We start from the raw sequence: 25,882 nt of genomic DNA, 5'->3' as shown, positions 1-25,882 counted from the left end.
TCCTCAATAGGACACCCATAGCACAAGAGTTAATAACAAGAATCAACAAATGGGACTTACTCAAACTAAAAAGTTTTTTCTCAGAAAGAGAAACAATAAGAGAGGTAAATAGGGAGCCTACACCCTGGGAACAAATCTTTACTCCTCACACTTCAGATAGAGCCCTAATATCCAGAGTATACAAAGAACTCAAAAAATTAAACAATAAGAAAACAAATAACCCAATCAACAAATGGGCCAAGGACCTGAACAGACACTTCTCAGAGGAGGACATACAGTCAATCAACAAGTACATGAAAAAATGCTCACCATCTCTAGCAGTCAGAGAAATGCAAATCAAAACCACCCTAAGATACCATCTCACTCCAGTAAGATTGGCAGCCATTATGAAGTCAAACAACAACAAGTGCTGGCGACGATGTGGGGGAAAGGGTACACTTGTACATTGCTGGTGGGACTGCAAATTGGTGCGGCCAATTTGGAAAGCAGTATGGAGATTCCTTGGAAAGCTGGGAATGGAACCACCATTTGACCCAGCTATTCCCCTTCTCAGTCTATTCCCTAAAGACCTAAAAAGAGCATACTACAGGGATACTGCTACATCGATGTTCATAGCAGCACAATTCACAATAGCAAGACTGTGGAACCAACCTAGATGCCCTTCAATAGATGAATGGATTAAAAAAATGTGGCATTTATACACAATGGAGTATTACTCTGCACTAAAAAATGACAAAATCATGGAATTTGCAGTGAAATGGATGGCATTAGAGCAGATTATGCTAAGTGAAGCTAGCCAATCCCTAAAAAACAAATGCCAAATGTCTTCTTTGATATAAGGAGAACAACTAAGAACAGAGCAGGGAGGAAGAGCAAGAGAAGAAGATTAACATTAAACAGGGACGAGAGGTGGGAGGGAAAGGGAGAGAGAAGGGAAAATGCATGGAAATGGAAGGAGACCCTCATTATTATACAAAATTACAAATAAGAGGAAGTGAGGGGAAAAGGGGAAAAAAACAAGGAGGAGAAATGAATTACAGTAGATGGGGTAGAGAGAGAAGATGGGAGGAGAGGGGAGGGGAGGGGGGATAGTAGAGGATAGGAAAGGCATCAGAACACATCAGACACTAGTATGGCAGTATGTAAAAAAGTGGATGTGTAACCCATGTGATTCTGCAATCTGTATACGGGGTAAAAATGGGAGTTCATAACCCACTTGAATCAAATGTATGAAATATGATATGTTAAGAACTATGTAATGTTTTGAACAACCAATAATAAAAATTAAAAAAAAAAAAAAACGAGAGAGAGAGCAGCTCCTCAGGAGCTGAGGGACTCAGAGGGCCACCACATTCGCAGCATTAAGAGCCATGTGGCCATGGTCTTCAAGGTCTTCGAAGGAGAAGTGCCACAGGTAGGAAGCATTGTATGGAGATTTCTATTTAATGGGAAATGTTTTCTTAGGTATCAGCCTTCAGAATTAGAAATTTGGTAGTTTTTCCAAGGGTCGTCTCTGAATCCCACCTCTAGATCTGAAGCAAGCAGCATTCTATTGGGTAGAAAAATTGTATGTTCAACCTCCATTCTAAAAACAACAGTAATGGGATAATGTTAAGTGAAGTTAGCCAATCCCCAAAAAACAAATGGTGAATGTTTTGTCTGATATAAGGTGACTGACTCATAGTTGGGTAGGGAAAGGGAGCATGAGAGGAATTGACGAACTCTAGATAGGGCAGAGGGGTGGGAGGGGAAGGGACAGGGCAGGGGGTTGGCAATGATGGAGGAATGTGCTGGACATCATTATCCAAAGTACATGTATGAAGACATGAATTGGTGTGAACATACTTTATACACAGAGATATGAAAAATTGTTCTATATGTGTAATAAGAATTGTGATGCATTCCTCTGTCATATATTTAAAAAATAAAACCATTTTAAAAAAAAACAGCAGTAATGGGGATGTTGTAAGACCAAAATCTGGTTCAAAAGCTGGTGGGTCTTTGGAGTATTAGGCAATATGCTGAAATTCTCTGGGACACATTTCACCAGGTAAGTGGTCTTTGACTCATTTACAATGCATAATTACTCTTAAACCAGTAAAGTCTGCAAAATCCTTTTTATCAAAATAGCACTGATCTGTTATTAGATGAAGGACAGATAAGCCCTCACTGCCCACTGCCCTTACTTCTCTGACTGGCACTGCTATCCCAGTTGGGCTTCCATGGAGCTTCCTCATTAGTGTTGCTGCCACTGATGGGCACAGGAAATCTCACTGAGATGGTGACATGTCAGGGGCAGCAATGTGGTTCCCACCATGCCATGGTCCTTGCAGGAGAGAAAGGCTGCAACTCCCTTTCGTGCTCCATGCCTCCGATGGCCCACACACCTCTATCCCAGCAACTGCTTCAACCAACCTCCTCCAAGGCAGTGAGCAGCTTCTTTAAACCTCTGATTATTAATAAATAAACATCAATTTGTGAAGTCACAAGAATAAGACAAAATAAAAGCACCAAAAACTATCTAAGATACCAAACTCCATAAAGAATGAAAAACAAAACCAAGTTCATCATAACAAATTCCTTTGCAATGTGTTTGCATTTTCTCAGGCTGCCCTAACAAAATACACCAGACTTGTGGCTTAAATAGCAGAAATTTGTCATCTCATGGTTGTGAAGGCTGGAAGTCTGAGATCAAGGTGTCAGCAAAGCCATACTCCCTAAGAAGGTGCTAGAGAAGGATTTGTACCCAGCCTCTCTCTTCGGCTTGTAGAAAATCCACCACTTGTGGGTTTTCTACAAGACACTACAGATGGGGTGGGACCTATCTTGCCTCTGTATGTCTGTCTTGGTACCCAAATTTTCCTTTTACAAAGCCAGCAATCTCATTTTAACTTAATTATCTCTTTAATAACCCTTTCTTGAATGATAGTCACATTCAAAGGTACTGAGGATTAGGATCTTAGCATTTGAATGGGGAGGGGGCTCAATCCAGCCCACAACAATGTAAATAATAATAATTGGGTTTATGTTTATCTTCTTAGTAAGATTCAGGATGCCTCTGTCACAACCCATCCCAACATCATGGGTGACCCAGCAGCCAAGGAGAGGGCAGGAGGGAGCAGAGAACAAACACTTCCTTGGGAGCCCAGAGACCTGCCTTGCTCAATGGACTTGGCTGGACTCTGGGTCCTCTGTTTCTCCAGCAGTACAATGAGGTTTGGATAGAAGGACACCTCAGGAGTTTTCTATCCCTGAATCACTTTAAGTCACTTTGTCACTGGTCATGAATGATAGGGGTTGCTCTCCCTGGCAGCTTAGGGCAGGACACACAAAGGAAGTAAATTCTGCCACCAAGAACAAAAGACTGGATTCCCCATGCAGTCTAGCCCTATTGGAATTGTGCTTGGGGTCTTTGTGGTCAGAGGCCAGCTGAAACAGAGGGCATACCAGTGGAGAAATGACTAGGATTTAATGTAGGAGCAGAGTTGCAGGAGGATATCAGAAACCCACAGGGCATGGTGAGAGGCTGGCACAGAAGAAACTGTGATCCCCATTCTGTCTGAAGATTCAGGGGCAGTGAGCTGCTGGATCTTGAGACCTGGTAGAGTCATGGTTGTTGGTGGTGGGGGGACCCAAGGGAATCTGAGGGCATAAGTTTCTTGTCCTCCCAGTCTGGTTCTCTCAGGCTTTCCAGGTCCAGCGACAGGTATCAATGTGCTCTTCTGCCCCCAAGAGCAGATCTGAAAAGAAAAAGAAAGGAGCACCTGGGAGCAGGCACTATCTCACCTATTGCATTATCCTCCACCTCTACCCCAATATGACCCTCACCACAGAGGAGTGCAGGAGACGCACCACTTGTCAAGTTCTGCAAGACAGCTAACTCTGCAGATGGGGTGGAGCCCATTGACTTCTATGCAAGAGCCCAGCTTGAGCTTCCAGCAAGTGAAGACAGAGAAGCAGCCCTCTGACAGGCTAGGGACAGGGCAGGGATGGGCCAAGAAGGGCATCTGGCTCACATCACCTTGAAGAGAACAGCAGATCCTAGGCGGTGGGTGGTAGAAATGAGCAGTTGCTCAGGTAAACCTTACCAAAGCCAAAATGTTTAAGGTGATGGCTACATTAACTATCCTGATTTGACCATTACACAATATCCTGTAACCCTGTATACATTAAAACATCACACTGTACCTTGGAGATATTTACAATTAGGTGTTAATAAAATAATTTAAAAGTAAAAATATCAATTAATTAATAAATGCATGTAGACTCAATATCAGGAGGTTCCCAGAGCCCAGGTCCTGGCATAGGGCTTCCTGCACAGGCCTCAGGTAGGTCCTAGCCCGGCACCCCCGCCCTCCCTATCTGGCCTTTTCCACAGCTCCCGGAGAGGCCTAGTGAGAGAGATCATAAGCCAGAAAATCAGCGAGTTTCAGAAAGAGGACTGGGAGGGCCCAGACTGGACGCCCCAAAACTCCCAGCAGACTCCGGGCAGCCCATGCACTCCCCTCCACCCCACCCCAGGCAGCAGGCCCAGCTGGCCCCATTTCTCATTCCTATCGATTATGGTGGCAGAGACCACGGCACAGAATGTAAATCAGTGTCCCTGGGGTATTTAACCCGAGGAGGGTTAGTTGAAAGTGGCATCCCTTATAAGTTCTGTATCTGATGTTTTTATATTAATTCCTATAGTAGCTAGATTAATTTTTATCCCACTGACTGTTATCTCTTCTTCATTGACTAGGAGACATTTCTGAGAAGTGCATATCTTGGTGAGTATCAGTCATTTAGTGGGGTGCTTCCCCTGGCTGCAAGGTTTTTATTAAAGAACAAAAATTCCTTGGATCCAAAAATTCAGTCTCTGGAAAATATAATGCTCAGTCTGGCTTGAGTCACTGTCAACGTTGACACCATCTGTTTGTGGCACTACCTGGGAGCCCCAAACCATGAATACCAGGTTCCCTGACCTCTCTCATCCCTTCAGCTTTCCCAAGCCCAGAGCTGGCCATAAACAAAATAGGAGTCAGCCTTTACCAAGTGACTGTGATTGACAGAGGAACCCCAGAGATAAGCACATCATCCCTTGCTCTATGCTAGGTGCCCACCTCACATCTCATTGAGTCAGTGCCCACCTTCTTGAAGACAAGATGGAACTGTCACTGTAGCCATGTTGTAAGCAAAGGAAATGCAATAACCAGAAATTCCCTGAAGCTCAGTACTGTATAAGGCATTGACCTCAGGTGAAATCTTGCCCCAGGCCATAGAAATGACCAGCCTCTTTGCTAATGAGGCAAAGGTACTGAAAAATAGATTCCCAGGGGCCTGGGTCTGTCAAGAGGATTCCAAATAGGAATTGGGAGGAGCCCAGAACTGTCTGCAGATGCAAGTGCCTGCAGTTGGCAAGGCAGGTATGTTTTGGGTCCCAAGTGAATGCCAGGGCTATGGGCATAAATCAGGAGGATTGAGACTGAGAGCCTGAAGGAGCTGCATGGAGGAGAAGCAGGTTGGCACTGCTGGGAGCAGCTGGCCAGGCTGACATAGGGGAGCCTCCACCCTGAGACTCACTGCCTCTTTCCCATCCCACCTTGCTCTAGAGCAGTGGATCCCAAATGTGAGCCTAAAACCAACAGCATCCACATACTCCAGGAACCTGTGACAAGTGCACACATACACCCATACTGTGGGGCTGTGAGAACCACAAGTGATGTGGAGCAAGGGCTCCAGAGGAAGAATACCTGGACTTGCCTCTCAGTGACCGCACCTTCAAAAGGAGGACCCTACCACTACCAGGAGAGTGTGGTGGTCCTGGATGAGTTAGAGGTTCCATACAGTTTGTAGGTTCTCACCCATGCCTCACTGGGCTGGCCTCTGTTTCTAAAGGAGATTATTCAGGCCCCAGAACCACCCTCATTTGGCATTTCTTCCAGGAATCAGACATATATCATTAAACCCCAAACCTTTAGGATTTAGAAATTACTGATAAATAACAAATGCAAATGGATAACCAGGCAACCCACCACAATTCACTGAAGCTGGGTATCAGCCCTGGGAAATAAAGCAGAGATCATTTCCTCTCATCCTGCACACAGGTCATAAGAGCCCCAATGATAATATGTCATTTTATGGACCTGTTTTTAATTTATAGAAAACTGCTTCCAAGACACAAATGTTTAAAAAATAAAAAAACTAAAAAAGTTGTCATGAGTGGTAGCTAGGAAATCAGCTGCATGCAGAGGTTTGGATTCCCAAATGATGAGATGGGAGCGATCCTTTAGATGACACTGGGTATTTCCTCCAAATTTTTCCTATACATTTGTTAGGTGGTCTCCTGATGAGGTTTCTTGGCAAGTCCCAGAGACTGAGGAGGTGAATTTAGGCACCCAAGAGGAGAGAAAGTGAGGAGTTGACACTGGAGGAGAAGCCAGTGTCAATTCCAGCTACTCAGCATCCACAGCCTTGTTTCGCTCGTGAGACATCAATCCTGCACAATCTCTGGAGATCCTCAATTACGAGTGAGGCTTTAGCATGGTGAGGGTCTAAGCCCTGGAGGCTAGGTTGGGAGGGCAAAATATCCATACAAATGGAAAACCTGAGACACACTTTCTCTGGTCAACTCTCTTGGTTCCAGCACTAGAGCTGCCGAAAATGTGACTCTAGGTATGCATAGAACTCACCCAAGCAGAACATGAGTTTCATGGGACCCCTTCCTGCAATCAACATAGTCTCAAATGTTTCTGCTGCCCTGGAAAAGATAATAGAGATACCTGTCCCTTCTTTCTTAATAGCCCTTCTAGGAGCCCCCAGCATTACAAACCCACCTGGGATTCTCCTCTTTCATTCCCACCTGCTTGTTTTCTGACAGCCAGGTCCTGGGTGTGCCCTCTCCTGCCTAGGCTCCACATACCTACACCATGATATCCATGGCCCAGCAAAGACAAGCTTTCAATGGGCCCAGCCTGGCCCAAGGTGACCCAGAGCTGCAGTAAATTTGACCAGGTATGTAGCTTTTTAGTGCTGACTTCATTCAAAGATGAGTTGCAATTTGGGTTGCAATTTGAGGTAGTACTTACCCCCTTACACACAGTCCTGTCAAAGAGGGGGGTTCTGAGAGCAGAGAAGCACATGAGGGGTACACCCAATCTCATGTGTGGCCCCTGGGTTTGGCAGAGGGCAGCTGTGGGACCTGGCAGAGCTCAGGATGGGCAAGTGGGGGCCCATCTCTAAGCCGGAAGGGAGAAGATTCCAGACATGATTGCATCTGACCTTCTCCTTGAGTCTCCTGTCTCTGGCACAGGGCCTGCAGTGAGCTCAGCTCCTTCACACTCCTGGGCTTCATTGTGGGGAACTTTGTAAAGTTTCCAATCCACAGAAAATTACTAACCTCTGGGAGCCTCAGGAGGACCCACATTCTCTACACAGAGCCCTTCTCATCCCTGAGGACCACCTGTCCAGTCTCGTCTCCTGCAACAGTGGTAAGTTGAGAAAGGGAGCTGCTCTGAATAAGCAGGATGCTTCCAAGCTTCCTAATCAGATTACAAGAGTACTTCCACCCCAGCCCCACTGACTTGGAGCTGAGGTCTTTAGAACCTTCCTGAGCATACCTCAGCTGAGCAATCCCAGCTCAGGCCAAATCCCAAGGGAACCTGGAGAAGGCAGCTCCTCCCTCTTGCTGTGATCCAGCTATCCTTATGTTTAAAGGGCCAGAGGGAAAAGAATGTTCCTGAGCTTTTTAGAGAGAATCTCCACAAAACACTTCCTGATGCTTGTCTGACACTAAAAACCTATTAAAGTCATAAACTTCTCCTGCAGAACGCTTCTCAAAAATGTATTTATCTAAAGGGCATCTGTGTTTGGTCTCCAACGCAAACGCTTCAAATGTCGGGCCCCAGGTGATTTATTTGGGGCTCCTTGTTCTCTCTCTACTTGATCTGCTGATTTCAGCTCAAGTCCCTGGCTGCATTGTTCCTTCCACTGATGTTTATAGATGGCTTCTATTCACACTGAGGAGCAGCCCAAAGGGACACAGAGGAGCCTGTGAATGTGCAATGGCAGGAGGGGAGGCTAGAGGAGCGAGGACTGATACTCATGGAAGACACCCACCCCTCCTGTCATCCTGAGCATATGCCTGTGCCTGTCTACCTGGAACACCATTCGTGTGGCAGACATGTGACCAGCAGCTGTCCCCTGCTGCACAAGATGCTAGGCGTTCAGCAGCCAGTGACCCACTGTCCCCACTGCAGAAAAAAAAACAGACCAGAGAATATGGACAACAATGATGAATGTGACACATGGTGACACTGAGGGCTAGGAGGCCACAGTCATTCCAAGGCCACTTGCTGGGGCTCCAGACAAACCCAACACAGTTACACTGGGAGGCACACTAGACCTGGAGCTGTATGTCCACACAGCATATGAGCAGCCGCTGAGAAGAGTGTTAACTTCTGAGTGATAAGGAGTTGGGCAGCAAAGGGACTCTGAAGGAGGCAGTTAGGGGCAGGGGCAGCAGCCAGAAAGTCTGGGAGTCTATGCAATTACAGATTGGGGGAACAGGGGACTTTCAGGAGCAGAGGGCAGAGGTACTGAGAGCCTAACCATAGCGAGTAGGCCCTTGGGCCTCAGGCTGCAGCACAGAGTCCCCTGACAGCCCTTCATCACTGCATCTTAATATGCACGAGCTCATCAGCCCCTTTCCAAAGAGGCCCCAGAGAGCAGGGCCCTGCCCAGGCTAGGCTGTGCTGTGCTCACTCCAGCTGCAGTGGGAAGAGATTACAGGACTGGGGAGGCCAGGGACTGAGCATGGAGAGAAATATAATATTTCCCAGATGGGCGGGTGCCCAGGGTGTACCCCTGAAATGCCACCCTTCTCCTCTGGGCTATGACATTTTCAAGCGACCAGAAAGTCAGATCAATGAAGGAAAACTACTAAAGCACTCTGCTGGTACCTCATGGGCACTCCCAGCACTGGGCTGGGGGCTCTCAGTGGGCTGTTTCTCTATTTTCACTCCACTGGATTCGGGGGTGTTATGCCAGGAGTCCTCCCTTTCCCTCAAGCACCCAGGGAGCTGTTTATCAGAGCCATGCTGCCTGATAAGTATGCTTGCCATGTGTGGCTATTTAATTTTATGTTATTTTAAACTCAACAAAATTAAAAATTCAATTCTTCTGTCATACTAGCCACACTGAGCACTATCCATAGCCAATTTACACCCCCCTGTTCCTGCCCTCCAGTTCATGACAGCTTCCCCGTGTGCAGCAGGGCAGGCAGACACCACTTCAGCACCCTCAGGCCTGCTGTGAAAGACACTCACCATTCCTAGGGTTACAGCCCACCAAGATCCTGAACAAGGACAGCTTGCAGAAGCCATTAGAGGGCATTAAGTCAATGGACTTCCTATTTGTCAGCATTCCAAAAACAGAGCAGTTTTTTTTTTTTAACCCCTAGATAGGCCAGAGTTGGAACTCTGCAGATTACAGAGGCATAAACCCTTTGAGAGACCAAAGGAATGCTGGGACCCCCTGGAAGAGGAGACAGAGGCTTGTCGAGGGTACTCTCTTCTGGGAAGATGAACGATGGCTCCTGCCCCTGCTGGGGCAGTGCAGGGAATTCCAAGGCCCGTTGGCCTTCCCATTTCCTGGTGTTTACAAGGCAACACTTTCCTCCATCTCCATCTTCTTTACCCAAAGTTGGCTCCCCACCACCCACCAAATGCCTAAGCCTGTGTCCTTCCCTAATCTCATATGCACTGAATGTATATTTTGTGTTTTGGTGACTGTCCATGGGAAACACCATGAAAGGAGAATCTTTGTTTCTTTCACTGCAGTGTCTCCATTTCTAAAATTGGCACCTGGAATATAATAAATACCCAATAAATAAATGAAATTTTCAAGAAGATCATATGGGAAGTGTATAGATTGCATGAAATGTGTGTTCGCATATGAGTTTTTGAGCAAAAACAAGTCACAACTTTATTCTAAGTTGATCATTTTAGGTTCCATAACTGGGAAGAAGAAACACTGAGGTCATCAGGAACCTGGACTGGTGGCATGACCCCCTTCTATGTGCCCCCATTGAATGGCTTCTCCCCTTTGACTCAGCATCCTCTTCACAAAACTGGTTCTCTACAGCCCTCCAGCTCAGAACTCTGATTGTGCCTTTCCACAGCACACTGCTATCTGATCACTTCCCCACCCCCACCCCCCACTGAGCTAGAGACCAAATCCAGAAGCATCATCCATCTTACCTGAAGGCTTTGCCATTTTAGCCTGGAAACCTGAGGAGAAGTCATAAATAGATTTTGCGATGGTAAAGGTAAGCTTAATTTTTCATTTATCTCCAGCTAATAACAGATGGGTAGGTCCTCCTTCACTTCTAGAAGCCAAAAGGAAAAGAAAGGGCTTCCTAGTGGCAGGATAATTTGTCAGAAAGTTATGAGTGAGTCAAGCAGGGCTATATAGGAAGTGTATATTGAACAATATGACACACTGGCTTCTAATTGCTGCTGCCTTTCTGATCAATAATACATGTTTTCAAAAAGCCTTCTGTTTGCATTTACACAATGGACTGTAACTACTGCAAAGGATCCATTAAGACCTATTTTAAAAAGTGCATTCGTAAAAAGTTGTCTAAATCTGCATTACAAGGCAGATTATGAAACTGCCTTGGGAGATGTTTTTTCTAAAAGGCATTCAGGCCATATCTGCTGGACTTGCCAACTGACTCCCCGGCTCTCTCATGGTTTGCTTGCAAACCAAGAAGGTTCTTTCCATGGCTCCAGATGATGATGACTTAGGCACTGTCAGGCTTGAGGTCCCATTTCACTCTACGTAGGTCAGCTGTGCCTCTGGGTTGGGACCCTGTGTGAGCAGTCTCCAGGAGCCTGGGTGGTGCAGGCATGAATCAACCTACCACTTCTGACTGTATAATTACAAAGTTAGCTAAGTAACCCCTGCAGCAAAGTGGGCTCTTGGATTCTGAAGCTGTCTCTCCTTCCAGTCCTGAGAAGACCATGGGCTAAATGGGGAGGGCTGGAAGCCTGTGACCAAGCCTTTGGTTTGGGCAGGCCAGGCTTATGTTTGGCATAGAGGTATAAGTTGTTACATGTGCAGGTGGGAAGGCCAGAGGAGAGGAAAGCAGTTTGGGTTTAGAAGCCACCTGATTTTCTGTGCTGCCTTAACAATATACACTGACTTCTGTGGCCTGATGATTTCAGCTTCTATAGCTGGTAGAAATAAATTATAATAAAAGTATGGCTTATATGCCAAGGGGCCCTGTCTGAGGGTTCTGTGCAGATGGAAAGGCTTGATCCTTGGACAACCTGGGAAGAAGGAATTGTACTTTCCCACTGAGGCCCTGAGACCCTATGGCTGGACTAGCCAACTGAGCCCTGCCAAGGTCACAATTCAGAGCCACCTGCAAGTTTCACACCATACTCCTGCCCCAAGCCTACCCCCGCAGTTTCCTAGATATGAGAAAATCCTGGGAGAGGAATGATAAAAAAAAAATTCTCAATGTGCTCACACATGCAGTGTCTATGAGTCCATCCATACATCATTGGATTTTATCCTCAAAACAATACTACTTGGCAATTACCGCATTGTTATTCCCATGTTACAGATGAAGAAACTGCAGCCCAGAAAGTCCTATAGAAGCTGCTGAATGACGTAGCCAGCCTGGTTCTTGTGCTGGGTGAAAGAAATGAAACAATATTCTTTTAGGAGAAGCAGGAAGGAGGAAAGGAAAGAAGGAGAAGGGAAAGTAGAAGAAATTTAAAAGAGTAACCCCAGTACAGAAGGGGTTCATGGAAGGGTAAACCAGGCAAAGAGATAAGGACAGATCAGCTGGATGGAGGTGGACTCTGTCTAGACCCACAGGCCCACTGATGGACAGGAACACCCTGTTGCCTTTGTTCAGGACCCAGAGCCTAAGGCCTCGGGCATCCAACCCATGTCAGGCCCCAGAAAGGGTGCAAGGAAGGTTTTTTTTTTTATAGGCCAGGCTCAGGCCCTGTCTGCAAATGCTCCCCATGGGCACCTGAGACAGGAAGGCTGGTGGAACCTCCACAGAGTCAGTCACACCGGTAAGCCCAAACCTAGTGTACTGTCTGTTTGTTAATGGGGATAGATTATGTGAAAAGGAGGGTGGCTTAGCCAAGGACCCCCTGCTGGGGTAAACTCAAAGCCAAATTACAGGCAATGGCTTTCTTCTTGCTGCTGTCCTTGAAGGGCATCAATAGCAGGGCCAGGAAGGCAAACCATGGGGGAGCAATAGACTTGCCCCCTACCTTGACACCCCATGAGATTGTAGAGTGCAGTGGTAGGCAAAAGTGGGGGACTGGGTTAATCAGCAATTCATTAACAGTGTTCATGGTCAGCCTCAGAGTCTGTGCTTCTAACCACTATGTCACACTGCCTGCAGGAGACTTAGACCCCTGCCTATGCCCACTCTGAGAGGGCTTGGTCAGAAGTTCTAGGAATACCCCTAGCATTCCAGTGCCTCCATGGCTGCGTCAACTCTTGGATTTGTTTCCTCCCCTTTATAAGATCACTAGGGTTGGCATTTTCTGTCACTGTGCTTGGCCTTCTTTATGCCTCTGGAACCCCCTATGCCTACCTGGTCCATGGTCCCATAACATCCTGCTCTGTCTCCCACCCCAGCAGCAGCTCCTCCCCATCAGGGCATCTTTGTCCACACTAAGCCTGACTTCCTGCTCCCTGGCCAGTGCTGTTTGGGAGTCAGGCCTGCGAGCTCCAGATGCACCTCACCTGCTCAAAAGCCATGAATGAACCTCACATTCCCTCTGGCTGTGGGAAGACCATGTGAACTGCCCACCCACTGACTCATCGGAGCCACCAGAGGGGAAATACTAGCTTAGCCCCCATTAGGAAATTGATAAAACTGAGGCTCAGAGAGGTTAAGCAACTTGTGCAAAGTTACCCATTTTAAGGGCAAGTCCAAATAGGTCTGATCACACCAAAGCAAAAATCTGCATCAGAACCTCTTAAGAAACTTTTTTAAAAAAATGTAGATTTGGGGCTGGAGTATATGGCTGGGAGGTGGCCACTTCCTAGAATGTGTGAAGCCCTGAGTTCAATTCCTAACAGCATGCACAAATTTAAAAAAATGGATTTTTATGGAGGCGTATACATAGGAATCTACGTACTTATAAAAGTTGCCCTGTGGGTAGAGCCTAGTACCTACCACATTGTGGTGTGCCTTCGTCTAGCTCCTAGAACAGAGGGTTGGGGCAAGGACGCCAAGGCCAAGTACCAGGGAGGCCTGGGCAAAACAATGGCTATGATCTTCTGAGCATTTACCGTGTGCTAGCATAGGGCTTCACCCTCACATGGACTCCCCCTTTTTATCTTCACTCCTCCCTCTGACAGAGATATGTTTACTAGAGGAAACTGAGACTCAGAGAAAGTTGATTACAAGGCATCAAGAAAGGGAATTGAAGCCTCTTGCAGACCTCTCTTTCCCCCAAGATGAAAGGGAGCAAGAGATGGGGCTTCCTAGATAATCACAGGTTGGGACCTTTGGATTCTACATTAGCACAGCCTCTACCTCCCATCATTGGACCACAGGGCATTGCATCCATTTCTTCTCTGTTAAGCAGCTCCCTCCTGCTGCCCTGAGTTTCTAGACCTTGAATGAATGCCCTAGGTCCAGTGAGGACTGAGTCACCCTCTCCCTAAGGTCTCTAAGATCAGGAGACCCAGAGTTTCCTGTCTGCCCTCTACTGGATGATTCCCTCTCTGGTTAAGGCCCCTGGACAAGCCTGTGGGGAAAGGTATGCCCCAAATGCATATGTGCCCAAGGGCTCATATGGAAGTCTCTCCCCTTCCCAGATCTTTTTAAAGGAGCGGGCAACAGTCCCACTATGATGTCATGTGTTCATTCAGGACCCCCAAGAGTGAGGGTAGGGAGAGGGTGAAGACCTGAGGGAGGCCAGGCAAGTCCTTGAGACAGTCACAGAACCAACTAACCAACCTCTGGGGAGGTGTGGAAGTGAGGCTATAAGCAGGTGGGTCAAGCCACCCACTTCACTCTGCATTCTCCTAGGAGGCAGCCACAGAAAGCCAGTTGTAGAGAGCACCCCAGCACTTTCCTGGTCACAGGCCTCAGTGTACAGCCCTGGTAGCCAATAGCTTCAGAGATGAGAACTGTCGGCATCCTAGAGAACTTCCTGTGTACAACTCTAGCTCCATAAGTCTAAAGGCCTAGAGCCCTAGAGGTATATGGCAAATAGAATAAGGTCCAGTGTCTGCAAGGTAGCTCTCCTGGGCTGGCAGACCTGTGAAGTGGTAGCCCACCCATCAGCAGGCAGACTGTGGATATCTTGGCCCAGCCCCAAGTCAGCCTCTGTCTTGGCAGCTCCTCCTTCTGCCTGCCAGAGTGACTTCACTTTGACTTCATATCTGCAGAGTGATATGCAGATCGCTTATTCAGCCCTGAGCTCAGCCAGGGATGAGGGTGGGGCTCTGCATACAGCAGAAGACAGCTTGTTCAGGGGCACCCTTGGCCCAGGGTTCTGGACTTGCACACCGCAAGGCCCCATTGGCTTCCATTCCTCTATCCCTCTGCACCTAGGTGGAGGCCAGACCTCAAAAAGAAGGTGCAGGTTGGGTGAGAATGATGGACCTTCCCCAGAGGCCCCAAATCCACATACAACCTCACTCCAAGACCTTCCATTTAGGGTACAGAGGCTTCCTCTGTAAATCTATGGGCAACATTTCATTGAGGAGGGGAACTCAATTCTGGGCTCCTGATACCCACTTTCCTACTCTGTCTGTCCTACATCCTCAGAGTTGTTCTATTTAGAGGAGGGCAGGGCACCCACCAAGCATCCCATTAGGCTACCAGTGTCAGATCTCTTTGAAAGGTGTGCCTGAGGCAGTTTCCTGGTCCCATTGGTTAGATCAGACCTAGGGTTCACAAACTAGACCTAGGGGACCCCCACTCTTTCCACCAGAAGATATTGTAAACTAGAAGACTACTCTCCCGCCCTCCTTTCTCTCCCGGTTTCCTCCACTCCTTATGCATCTGGTCCCAGAAGAGGCCAAGCTCGCACCGCGCATCCCTCGTCTGAGAAATGGCGGAGGATGCGCTCCAAGCCCGGAGCCTGCGAGAAGGGCTCTGGCCTAAGCTCTAAGACTGTTTGGGCGCACCGGCAGCCAGTCAGCCAGACCCTGCATTCCCACGTGGCTTCTCTGCCTTCTCTGGGCGGCCAGAAACGGCGAAACTCAAGGACCACAAGCAGGCAGACAGGATGAGAAAGTGGATGTATGTGTGCATGTTCGTGGATCCAGGCGACGGATAGGCGACCCGCACCGCACCCCATTCCGCAAGCACCCGGTTCTCCCAGGCGCCGGGCCAGGGCTGCACAGCACGTCCCATATCCGACTCCTACCGGTGCCCCGCCTGCACCCCGCACTGACCCCAACTATACCCGGAGCCCCGCCCCTAACCCGCACCCTGGCCCCGCCCGGCCCGCTCCCCCCACCACCACCCGCGCGCCGCCCCGCCCCTGCCCGCTGCTTGGGCTCAGCCGGCGACAGCCTTGCCTCAGTCCTGGGAGCGGAGCCCAGAGCGCAGCAGCCGAGAGCGCCCCGGAGTCCGCGCCCAGGGTCCCGCCCCGACGCACCGCGCCCGCAGTGTCCACTGTGCCCGCTGTTTCACGGGCTGGCATGGGGCGGCCGGGTTGAGCGCCGCACCTCACCGCCAAGACCCGCCACTCTCCAGTCGCGGCCCCTGAGCGCACCGGCGATGGCGAAGGCGACGTCCGGCGCCGCGGGGCTGCGGCTGTTGCTGCTGCTGCCGCTGCTAGGCGAAGGTGAGTCCTGGCTGGCGTCCTCGGCGGCTGGGCTGAAGTTAGCGCTGAGCGCTGAGCGGCGGAGGGGACGCTTTCAGAACCGCGTTTGTTGGCGGCGGGCAATGGGCAGCAGGTTGCACGGTGGCTGGTCGGTCGGCCTCAACTGGGAGTGAGGTGGCGATGGCCGGAGGCGGGCAGAGCGCCGCGGGCTCAGTGCTGGGCGGGTCTTGGCGGGGAGAGCGGGACGCGGGCGGGTCGGCGAGGGGTCGGTGTCCAGAGCCCAAGCAGCAGCCGTGCGTCTTAGGCTGGTTTTGCCTCCAGCCGCAGCTACGTCTTGGAGCAAAGCGGACGGACCATTCAGGCATTTTGGGCACAGACAGGAGCTAATGGGTCAGGTAGCCACAAGATGCCTGCGACCTGCGCAGGGAGTTCTATTTCTGCAGAAGATCACTGTCCTGGTTTTCTTTTCGCGCTTCACTTCCGTGCATTCTCCTCCAGCTCTGTTGTCCCAGCTGGCTGAGTGGAGCAGAGGCTCTTTCATAGAAGATTGCTTTTCTCTTGTATTTTTGTTGCCCGCGTCTTTAAAATCCTAAAAGCCTATGGTTTCTGGGTTGTCTTCCCCCTGAGGGCCCTCGGTGGCCCTAGCCCTACCCGGCAACCAACAGACTCCTGTACCGCTGGCCTAGACTTTACCTAGAGGGGCGGTTTTTGAGCTATAGGACGGCTCAGAGCGCTTCCGACCATCTTGTGGTATATGCGCTGTAGGATCCCAGTATTAGGTGTGGCCTTGGAAATGTTGGTCACTGCCCCCACTGCCAACCTCAGACATAATGAACAACAAGGCTGAAGAACTATTGACCGACTGTCTTGGCTGCACATTTTAGAGTCCCTCAAACTCGTCCTAACTTGACCCTCTCCTAGAGTACTTAACATAGGCACCAAGCATCAAGTTTTCCTAGGAGAGGGAAAGAGCCCCGGCTACCCTCCCCCACTCCTTACAAAAGGAGGCTTTGGAAACCGAAGTCCAGTCACCCTGCCTCTATCCTCAGGTCCTTCACAGACTTTATATTCACAGACCTTCCCAAGGTTTCATTTGTGGTTCTGGTTCCTCAGCACAACAGAGACTGGGGCAGAATGGGTGCATGGTAGAAAGAGAAGGCAGGGGAGAAGCCCGTTCCTTTCATTGGGGAAGAATGGAAATGGGGAGTCTGTTTCTAGGTTTGGGACTGTGGGGTCACAGTCAGCAAGGGGGAGGCAGGCAGGAGGCTGTGCACAGGACAAAAGTAAACACAAAAGTTAACACCCGAGTTCTAAAGCTATCCTGTGACTTTGGGTTGCAATTTTGCAATGTGGGTGTGTGGTTAGTTGTGGGAAGCTCATGTGCTGGGCAACCTCCCCATGCCCTTCCAGCCTTAGCTGGGTGTCTACCAAGTCCTTAGGGACCAGGCAGGGGTGGGGTGGGTCTGGCCTGTGGCACTTGTGGGATGGCAGGTAGCCTTCTGTGCCAAGAAACCTGACACTTGAGCTAGGTAATCACAGTCATCCTCCCCAATCCAAGGAACATAAGTCCCTGTCACCTACCACCTCCCCTGGGATGATCAAGAAACCAGGATTAGCAGCACTGGGGGTGGAATGGCAGCCCTGCATCCAAGAGGAGACAATTGGATCCTTTGGAGAGGTCTTCAAGGGCTCTTAATCAGAAGCAGCAGCTGTGGGGCTGTGGAGCTTTGCTCTCTTGGAGCTGCTCTAGGCTGCTACTAGGGAGCCCCCGGGGCTCACTGGGCACACACAGATGGGGAGCAGCTTGGCCTCCATCGCCCTCTTGTGGAAGCAATGGTCTAATGGCCCTGCCGGTTGCTCAGGAAATGGGCTGGGTCTTTAGAGGTGATGGGCCTTCCTTAGCTTACATTCACACTCACTTATGGTCCTCACCAAGTCACACTGCACCCTTTCTAAGGAAGACATGCTCATGAGATTTGTAGACATGTACTCTCACACATTGTGGCCTTGCTCCTTACACCCCCACCCTCAAGCAGGTACCCCTGGAGACCCAGCCCCTCTCTACCTACTCTTATGTACTAGGATCTCATATGTACACCTAAAGACACACACCCCTAAACCCCTCATATACTTGGACACTACCCATCATCCCCAGTTTTCCTGGAACTAGAGTTGAGGAACCTCCCTCTAAAAGTTATTTGAAGTTTTGGGCTTTTCAATGCTCAGCACAGCTACAGCTCCATCCATTGCATGGAAAAGGACATGAGTCCTGGCATCTGGGGCTCCCTCTGCATGTCCCAAGCTAACCCACTTCTGCCCTCCCACAGCTTCTCAGCAAGTGTCTTGCCCCTCATCTTCCTGACTTCTTGGATCCTTCAGAGTGAGCACCCAGGGACACAGCTTTATTTCATTTTTTCCTTTACATCCTCCCCTGTCTTTGGCCAATGAAGACTTGTCCTGCCTTACTGGGTTTATCTGAGCCATGACCTACCTCCCCCATCCCAGCCACTGAGCCCCTCTGGTCTCAAGGAGCTGCCTGCACCCCTCACTCTGGACTAGGCCAGCTGGTGGGTTCATGAGGGCGGAGCCTGAAAGCAGATAGCAAATGGGAAAGTTTATTGAGTCCATTCACTAAATTGCCTTTATTCTGTAGAATTGCTTTAGGGACTAGCTAAGTAAATCACTGTTTCCTTGGTGGTGTGAAGAAAATGGGAAGCATTCACATAATGGGGCGCTAATGGCCTTTTAGCCAGGGGAGGAGAAAACTAATTTAAATTATGGTATCTGTTGAAATGGGAGCCCGGGGTGCCAAAGGGATGGGAGGCCCGGAAGCCACCACTTCCCCTGGGGCCTTCCTTTCTCTGCAGCTTAATAGAGGATCCTCTAGGTCCTCTTGCCTTCACTGGGGAAGGATGATGCCAGCAACAGACTCTCTATTGGGGGCTCACAGCATGCTGGTCCTTGTCATCATACTGCCAGTTTATTAGCTCACTTTATTTTCCTGACACCCTACAAGGGCTTTGGTTTTATTTTCCCATTTCACAGATGAGGAAACTGAGGGTGCCCCAGTCTATGGACTCTGGAGCCCATGGAGAGCACAGAGGGATTCTTCCACCCCTAGTCCTCTACCTTTCAGCAAGCCCTTTCTCAGGCCATTGGTGGTGGGTACCAGGGTGGAGCTGAGGAGGGGTCCTAGGAGAAGAAGTGACTCTGCACCTAATCACCCACTCTTCAGGGCTCTGGGTACCCTGGGGACAGCCTGGCCCAGATCTCAGTGTGACATGTGACACTGTGCTCACACACCTAAGCAGGGCCCCCTCTGGATCTCAGCAGAGTTCTTAAAGGGGTATTGCTTTCTTTGATGTCAGGGTCTGTTTAACTGGGAATCAGTACCAGGCATGGTCCTATAAGAGCCAGCCCAGAGAAAGACAATATGTGCTTTGGGCATGACAGGAAAATATCTATATACTAATGTGGTACAGCCATGTGGCCAGGATACCCAGAATGTGGTCCTTGCACCCCTCATCTGCCTGGGCACCAAGCATCTGATAGAGCTGCTATGCTGAGGAGAGGGATAGAAGGACAAGAGGAGTAGGCTTTAGGGGTGTAGAAGACTGGGGACAGACTGGGAGAAGAAAGCACCCAATTGGTACCCAGGAAGCAAGGGCAGAGTTGAAGAGGCAATCCACCTCTCCCCTCATGTGGCACTTCCTTCCATCCTTGGGCAAGTGGCCATGCTTGCACTGTAGAATTCCCGTTCCTGAGGGGATGGAGGAGGATTCCTCCTGGTGCCGGGGCTGTACTTTCCTTCCCTCCAGGTCCTATCAGTCTGAAGATCTCAGTTTAGGCCTCCTTCTTTTCCATTTCTGCTGTGCTCTCCTCCTCTTTCTCATTTCCACAATTGTTTTCTTGTGCAAGTGACTTAATAGTAACAATAATGTAACAATGATCAGCAGATGAATTCCCCCCAAAGAGGAAGTACACTGTGCTCAGGGCTTTTCTACTGCTGTGGATGCATTTGGGGAGACCAGCAGAAGGGCCCCTTGAGTTGATATGTTGTTGCTTTTCATGAAGAGAAATGTAAAGTAAATAGTGTGTGTGTGTGTGTGTGTGTGTGAGAGAGAGAGAGAGAGAGAGAGAGAGATTTCACATAGAGGTCTACAACAGGCAGCAAGGCAAAGTTGGCATGAGAATGAGGGGTGGAACCACAGGCGAGATGCTGGCATGGGGGACCTTCTTTCTTCCAGGGTCTGCAAGGGCTATTCTCTGTGTTCTGTAGTATGGGGATGCTTCAGTCCCAGGGAATCTGTGGAGTCAGTGTGACTGACTCAGAGGTCAAGTTCACAGGTCTCTCTAGAAGCTATGACTTGGTACTGCTCTCTTAGGCACTGAATCTGGTTGGGCTGGAAGGGATTAAAAGTTTACAGACTTCTCAGAGTCTGCTTCTTCCTTCCCCCGTCCCACAGTAACAACCCTGGGTGTAGATTTTAGGGGCAACAGAGACTGTGCCTCCTAAAGCAAGGCTTCAGTGCCCCTCTGTGAACCGTGGAGAATAAGGCTGTCTCCTGATTGAGGCCCTAGAGTACTGGGGAGTCCCTGTGGACTGAGTCTTCCTCCTTACTTCTACCCAGTCCCCCCACCATCTACCTTCCCTGAGCTCTGAGACCATAAACAGGTTCTGAGCCAGCCTAGGCCTCTTTCAAGCTCTGGCTTCTAACTGCTTGATTGTTATACCCCCTGAAGACTGACAGGTATAAAGCCAGTGAATCCCTGAGCTGTCCACGTGAGACCATGTACAGTGCAGGGAAGGACAAGAGGAGACAGCAAGGTACTTCTGTTCTTCCCCTGATGAAGCTGGTTCTTCCCCCTAGAAGCTGTTCTTCCCCCTAGAAGCCTAGCTGCGGAGTAGATGACACTGATGGGACCTTGAAGGTGGTTGTTCAGGCACCACCTGGACCCTGAGGAAAGCAGGTGGCCAGCCCTGAGCAAACACTTCTATTTGCATTTGCTTCATGGGTGGCTCCACAAAGTACAGCACCATGAGCACTAACACAGAAGAGTCACCGGTGCACCAGGACAGTGAGTGCTCACACGGGGGTCTGGCTGGTATAGACTTTTCTCCTTGACCTCACTGATACCCAGTGGGGCTGGGCCTGGGGCTCTGCAGCCAACAGGCCATTTAGTTCTGGGACCTATTTAAGGGAGATGTCTATGGCCCTGCATCTCAAGTCCTGAGTAACACAAGTTCCTCTCCCAGTTTGGGGTGGTGGCTGCTGCACCTCACTGTGGTCTGGGCCTTAGATCCTCTGTAACATGAAGTGCTAATGTCTGGGTTTTGCAAAGCCCAGGGTGCCCAGGATATATCTAAGAAGTAGGAAGACCCTGGAGCAAGAGGTAGGAGAGACTGGACAAGGTTCAGCAAAACTGATTCCAATTTCCCATGTGTGCCTTTGTGATTCCAGAAAAGTCTTACCTTTGAGTTCCAGAGAGGGGAAGAAAAAAAAATTTTTTTTCTACCTCTGAGCCTTTGGACCCACCCATTCTACAGAGTTTTGAGGCACCAGACCTAAAGGAGACTGTGTCATTTTGCTTTGTTCCACAAGTCAAAATTCCATCACAGGGCCCTTCTTACTGCAGGGGAGGCTGGTGGTACGGAGAACACAGGTTGCATCCCATGCACATTCCTTGGGTGTCTCCATACTTTCAGTCTATTCACAGGCTTTTCCATGTAGGCCTCTCTGAACATTGTTCTGGTCAACACAGGAGGGCTGGTCACAGAAGCTGGAGGTGGGAAGAGGTGGCAGATTATTACAATTTTATTTATTTATTTATTTGGTATGATTCATGTAACTGTTTCTCAATGAACAGTATAGTAACACTTGGCACATTCAGTGTTGTATGGGCATCACCTTTTTTTTTTTGGTTCCAACACATTTCCATCACTCCAAAAGGAACTCTATTACTGTTCCTGTTTTCCTTCCCCCTGCCCTGGCAACCACCAGTCTGCATTCTGTCTGTGGATTTGCCTATTCTGGATATTTCATGTAAACAGACCTTGCACCTGGCATAACTCAGCAATCTTGTTTTCAAAGTTCATCTACTTTGTAGCACATGCCAGGATGTTATTCCTTTTTAAGGGTGAATAATATTCCGTTATATGGATATACCACTTTTATGTATCTGTTCATCTGTTGATGCACATTCGGGCGTTTTCCACCTTTTGACTTTATGAACAATGTTGCTGTGAACATTGATGTACAAGTATTTGAGACGCTGTTTTCAGTTCTAAGAGTGAAATCGCCACCAGGCACAGTGGTGGTGGTTCATGCCTGTAATCTCAGCAGCTCAGGAGGCTGAGGCAGAAGGATCACAAATTCAAAGCCAGCCTCAGTAATTTAGTGAGGCCCTAAGCAACTTAGTGAGACTCTGTCTCAAAAAATACAAAGAGCTGGGGATGTAGCTCAGTGGTTAAGTGTCCCTCCAATCCCCAGTACAAAAAAAAAAAAAAAGTATAATTGCTATGTCCCACCTACATTTTGGTTTTTGAGGAAATATAAACCGTTCTCCACAGTGGCAGGATCATTTTACATTCCTACCACCCATATGCAAAAGTTTACAATTTGTCCACACCCTCACCAACACTTGTTAATTTTTGCTATTCAGTTTGTTTGTTGGTTTGATTGATTGATTGAGTTTAATCCTAACATAAAGTAGGTACAAAGTGGAATCTCTTGGTGGTTTTGGTTTGCACTTCCCTACTTACTAGTGATGTCCAGGATCTTTCCATGTGTTTATTGGTCAGTTGTGTATCTTTGAAGAAGTATCTGTTCAAGTCCTTTGGCCATTTTTTAATTGAGTGGCTTGTAATATGGTTTACTTTGGTCTGGTTTCACCAAGTACGGCATCTCAGTCAGTGCCTGAGCCTCAGGTCCCTCATCATAAGGGGTCACCTGATGTCCTCCTGTGGGCATCGATTCACCATTGCCCCCTGGGAGTGTGAGGTTCTCAGAAGACCTGGACTCTAAGGCCACTTGAAGCACAAAGGTACTGGAAGGAATGGTGTCACAGCTAGTGCAGGAGAAGCCAATGCCCTGGAACCTCCCAATAAAGGACAGAGAAATGGGAAAGTGCCAGGAATCAGCAGCCTCCACCCCCACCCAACAAGGCAGACTACATAGGAGCCCAGGGCTGCCCTCTCTCACTCAGCCTCTATCCAGACTCTAAAAATAACCAGGCAGATCCGATATAAATTGATTACCGTAATTGTAGCTGTGATGTCATGCTCCTAGCCCTGGAGCCCTATTCCAGAGACGGCAGTGCACACAGAGGCAGTGGCCTCCTCTTCTACATCCCTAGTCTGGAGGCCAGCATGGGGATGGGAAGGCCTTGACCAAGGAATGGGAGGAGGCTTTTATGGGCCCCAGCAGTCTGATTTGGTGCAGGGGACTGCAGTTGGTGGAGAACTGGTCTCCCTTGGCAGGTGCTCTGTGTCCAGCCTGCCCTAATGGGGCTTCCAGGAAGAGGTTCTGTCCCCATTCACAGCTGGAGATGTAGTCAGAGAGGCTGAGCACTGAGCTGAGCCACACACAAGTAGTGAAGAATGTGGGCTTGGGCCCACACCACCCCTGTGTTTCTACTCTTCATATCATGTTGAAATCTCTTCTTTGGATCTGGGCTCATGCTGTGTCTTATTGTCAGAGTCCTAGGAGAACACTTGTGGTCCTAATCCTGTTCTGGTGCCATGTCCCTCAACCCCAAGCGGCCCCATCCCCATAGATCAGAGCCTGCCCCAATTTCCCTCACACCCACCATCCTGCCTCTCAGCCTTTGGTCAGGAGGCTTATTCCATGAATGTTCCTGCACAAACTTCACAGGGACTCAAAGAGGGGCAGAACTTGAGCTGAGGGAAGCCTTAACTTTCAGTGCAACACTCTCATTTTGCAGATGGGGAAACTGAGAGTCAGAGAGAGAGATGAGTTGTCACATCTGGGGTATCAGTTAAGGACTTGTAACACAACTCTCTTCATCCCCTTCTCTGCATGACCACTCAGGTCCTGGGGCGGGGTTCCCTTTTATTCCTGAAGTTGAAGCCTTCAAGATCTTCATACCCAGAAGCTTAATCACAGGGCCCAGATGCCGGTGATATGCCCCCAGCACTGGTGTGCCATGGTGCCTCCAGGATCCCAGGTTGTCTAGCCCCCGGCACTGGTAGGGCCAGAACCTGATCTCTCAAAGGTTCCCCAGCTTCCTTTTCTCCATCCTCCTACTAGAGCAGACACTGGGGCCTTCTTTGTGCCTTCCTCTCCAGAGAGACACCTGCTTCTGCTCTAGACACTGAGGTGGCCTCCCTCCTGAAGGCTGTGGCTGCTATTGTTTTAGCCCATGATGAGGAGGACACATCTGAATCATAGGGCTGGCCTTCCAGCCACCTCCTGAGAACTGCAGCAGGGCCCAGTCTTCCAAGTTGGCTGCTGGCACAGGAAGACTCACTTGACCCAGTCACTTTGCAAGGTTCCTCTTATGGATACGGTGCCCCCAAGGACTATCCTTCCCCATTCTCCCCCTCCCCTACTTCCCCAAGGTGCAAGTTTTGTATAACTCTGCTCAAGTTTAAAAGCAGGAGGGCCTGTATACCAAACTTTGAATATCCACCTTCCCAAGCGTTTGGTAACAACAGAACCTAGTGAGGGTGGAGGGAATAACCCCTCCATGCTCAGTTCTCTTCTGTTCAGTGTGGATGGGCATGTGAGACCTCTAGCACTGAATGGGTGCCTGGAAGTTGCTCCCTCCACACAAGTGGCCATTATTTGCCTGACCCTAGTGGGCAGGCACTGCCTAAGCAAACTTCTTCCTGGTCTCACCTTCCTGGGCCTTCACCCCATTTCACTGAAATATTAAAGAGTCAGTTTGTACAAGGAGGTTCTTGAGGCACCTGCATTTTTGAGGAGGCTGAGGGAAGGTTATTTACAATGGCTACTCTGGTGGCATTTTTTGGTCTGGGACCTCAGGCAAGTGACCTGGAGTCCCAGGTCTCAGGACCCTGGCTTTTCTGTGTGTACAGCTGTCACTGAGCAGAAGAGCCTGGGCTAAACTCTAGCTTAAGTGCTAGCTCACTCTGTGTCCTTGGGCAAGGTACTTAACCTTTCTCTGCCTCAGATTACTCCTCTGTGGGACAGGAATCCTAATAGCCCCTACCTCGGACAGTTGGTGGTTTGATGCATGTGACATGTTTAAAACAACCCTGTAGAAATCTTGGTTAACATCGAGCATGACAAAAAGGGTACTGAGGATGAGGTGTAAAAATGCTCAGGACCAACTCTGGCTTGAGGAGCTTTGAGATATGTAGGGTGACTGGTTTGTTTAAATTAGCATGTGGACATGCTCTGAGTCATGGTTTCCTGCTGGGTGCATGGACAACAGCTGCCCAGTTTGGAAGCACCAGGGTCACAGCCGGTGATGTCTTATCCCTGTTTTATTGAGGCTGGTGTACAATGCAGTTGACGGGGGTCAAGGAGCACCACAGAAAGCCCTGGAGCCAAGGGGGTCTGGTGACCTGCCCCGGGTCATTGGCAGGCCACTTGGGTGGTCAGTCCTTTTCTAGTCATTATTTGCCCTAGGAAAGAAATTAATTGTAACCTAATTGGCAGTTCCTTTGCATAGAAACCGGAAGGAGCTGCCAGTGAGGCTGGTGATTAAGTTCGCAGCAGCTGGGAAATCACATTTGGGCAAGAGTGTCCATCATCTCGACAAGGCCACTGCAGCTGGTCTGGGTGGGTGTGGAAGTGTGGGTGGTGGCGGTGGCACATGCTGAGTGCAAGGCTGGGGCCCAAGACCCTCAGAGCAGAAGGTTGGGTCTGTGTGCAGAGGACAGTCCTGAGGTGCCGGCTCCCCCAATGCCCAATAGCTCCCAAACCTTAGCCCTGTCCCAGAACCCTTCCTCAGCTACAGCAGAAGTGAGGAATCCTCATAGCCCCTGCCTCTGACAATTGGTGGTTTGATGCATGTGACCTGTTTAAAACAGCACTATAGAAATCTCAGTTAATATTGAACGTGACAAAAAGAGTGCTAGTATAGGG

General features: G+C 49.2%; 1 protein-coding gene across 2 annotated transcripts in view; it reads left to right on the top strand.

Moving 5' to 3' along the window:
• The first annotated feature begins 15,563 nt into the window (after window positions 1-15,563).
• The window catches only part of Ret (ret proto-oncogene), a 53,106-nt gene continuing 42,787 nt past the window's right edge, over window positions 15,564-25,882 (top strand). The window contains exon 1 of one of the 2 annotated variants that reach the window (XM_046458443.2): window positions 15,564-15,827. In XM_046458443.2, the coding sequence (XP_046314399.1) occupies window positions 15,761-15,827 (67 nt within the window). In that variant the 5' untranslated portion in view covers window positions 15,564-15,760. The remainder of the gene's footprint in view (window positions 15,828-25,882) is intronic. The other variant, XM_046458442.2, reaches the window with a different exon arrangement.

This window comes from Marmota monax, unplaced genomic scaffold (genome assembly GCF_021218885.2).
Source record: "Marmota monax isolate L192 unplaced genomic scaffold, Marmota_monax_Labrador192_F-V1.1 WCK01_AAM20220418_F8-fsc00161, whole genome shotgun sequence".
Taxonomy (NCBI): Eukaryota; Metazoa; Chordata; class Mammalia; order Rodentia; family Sciuridae; genus Marmota; species Marmota monax.
Note: the sequence above shows the minus strand (reverse complement) of the source record. Positions and strands in the feature narration are given on the sequence as shown.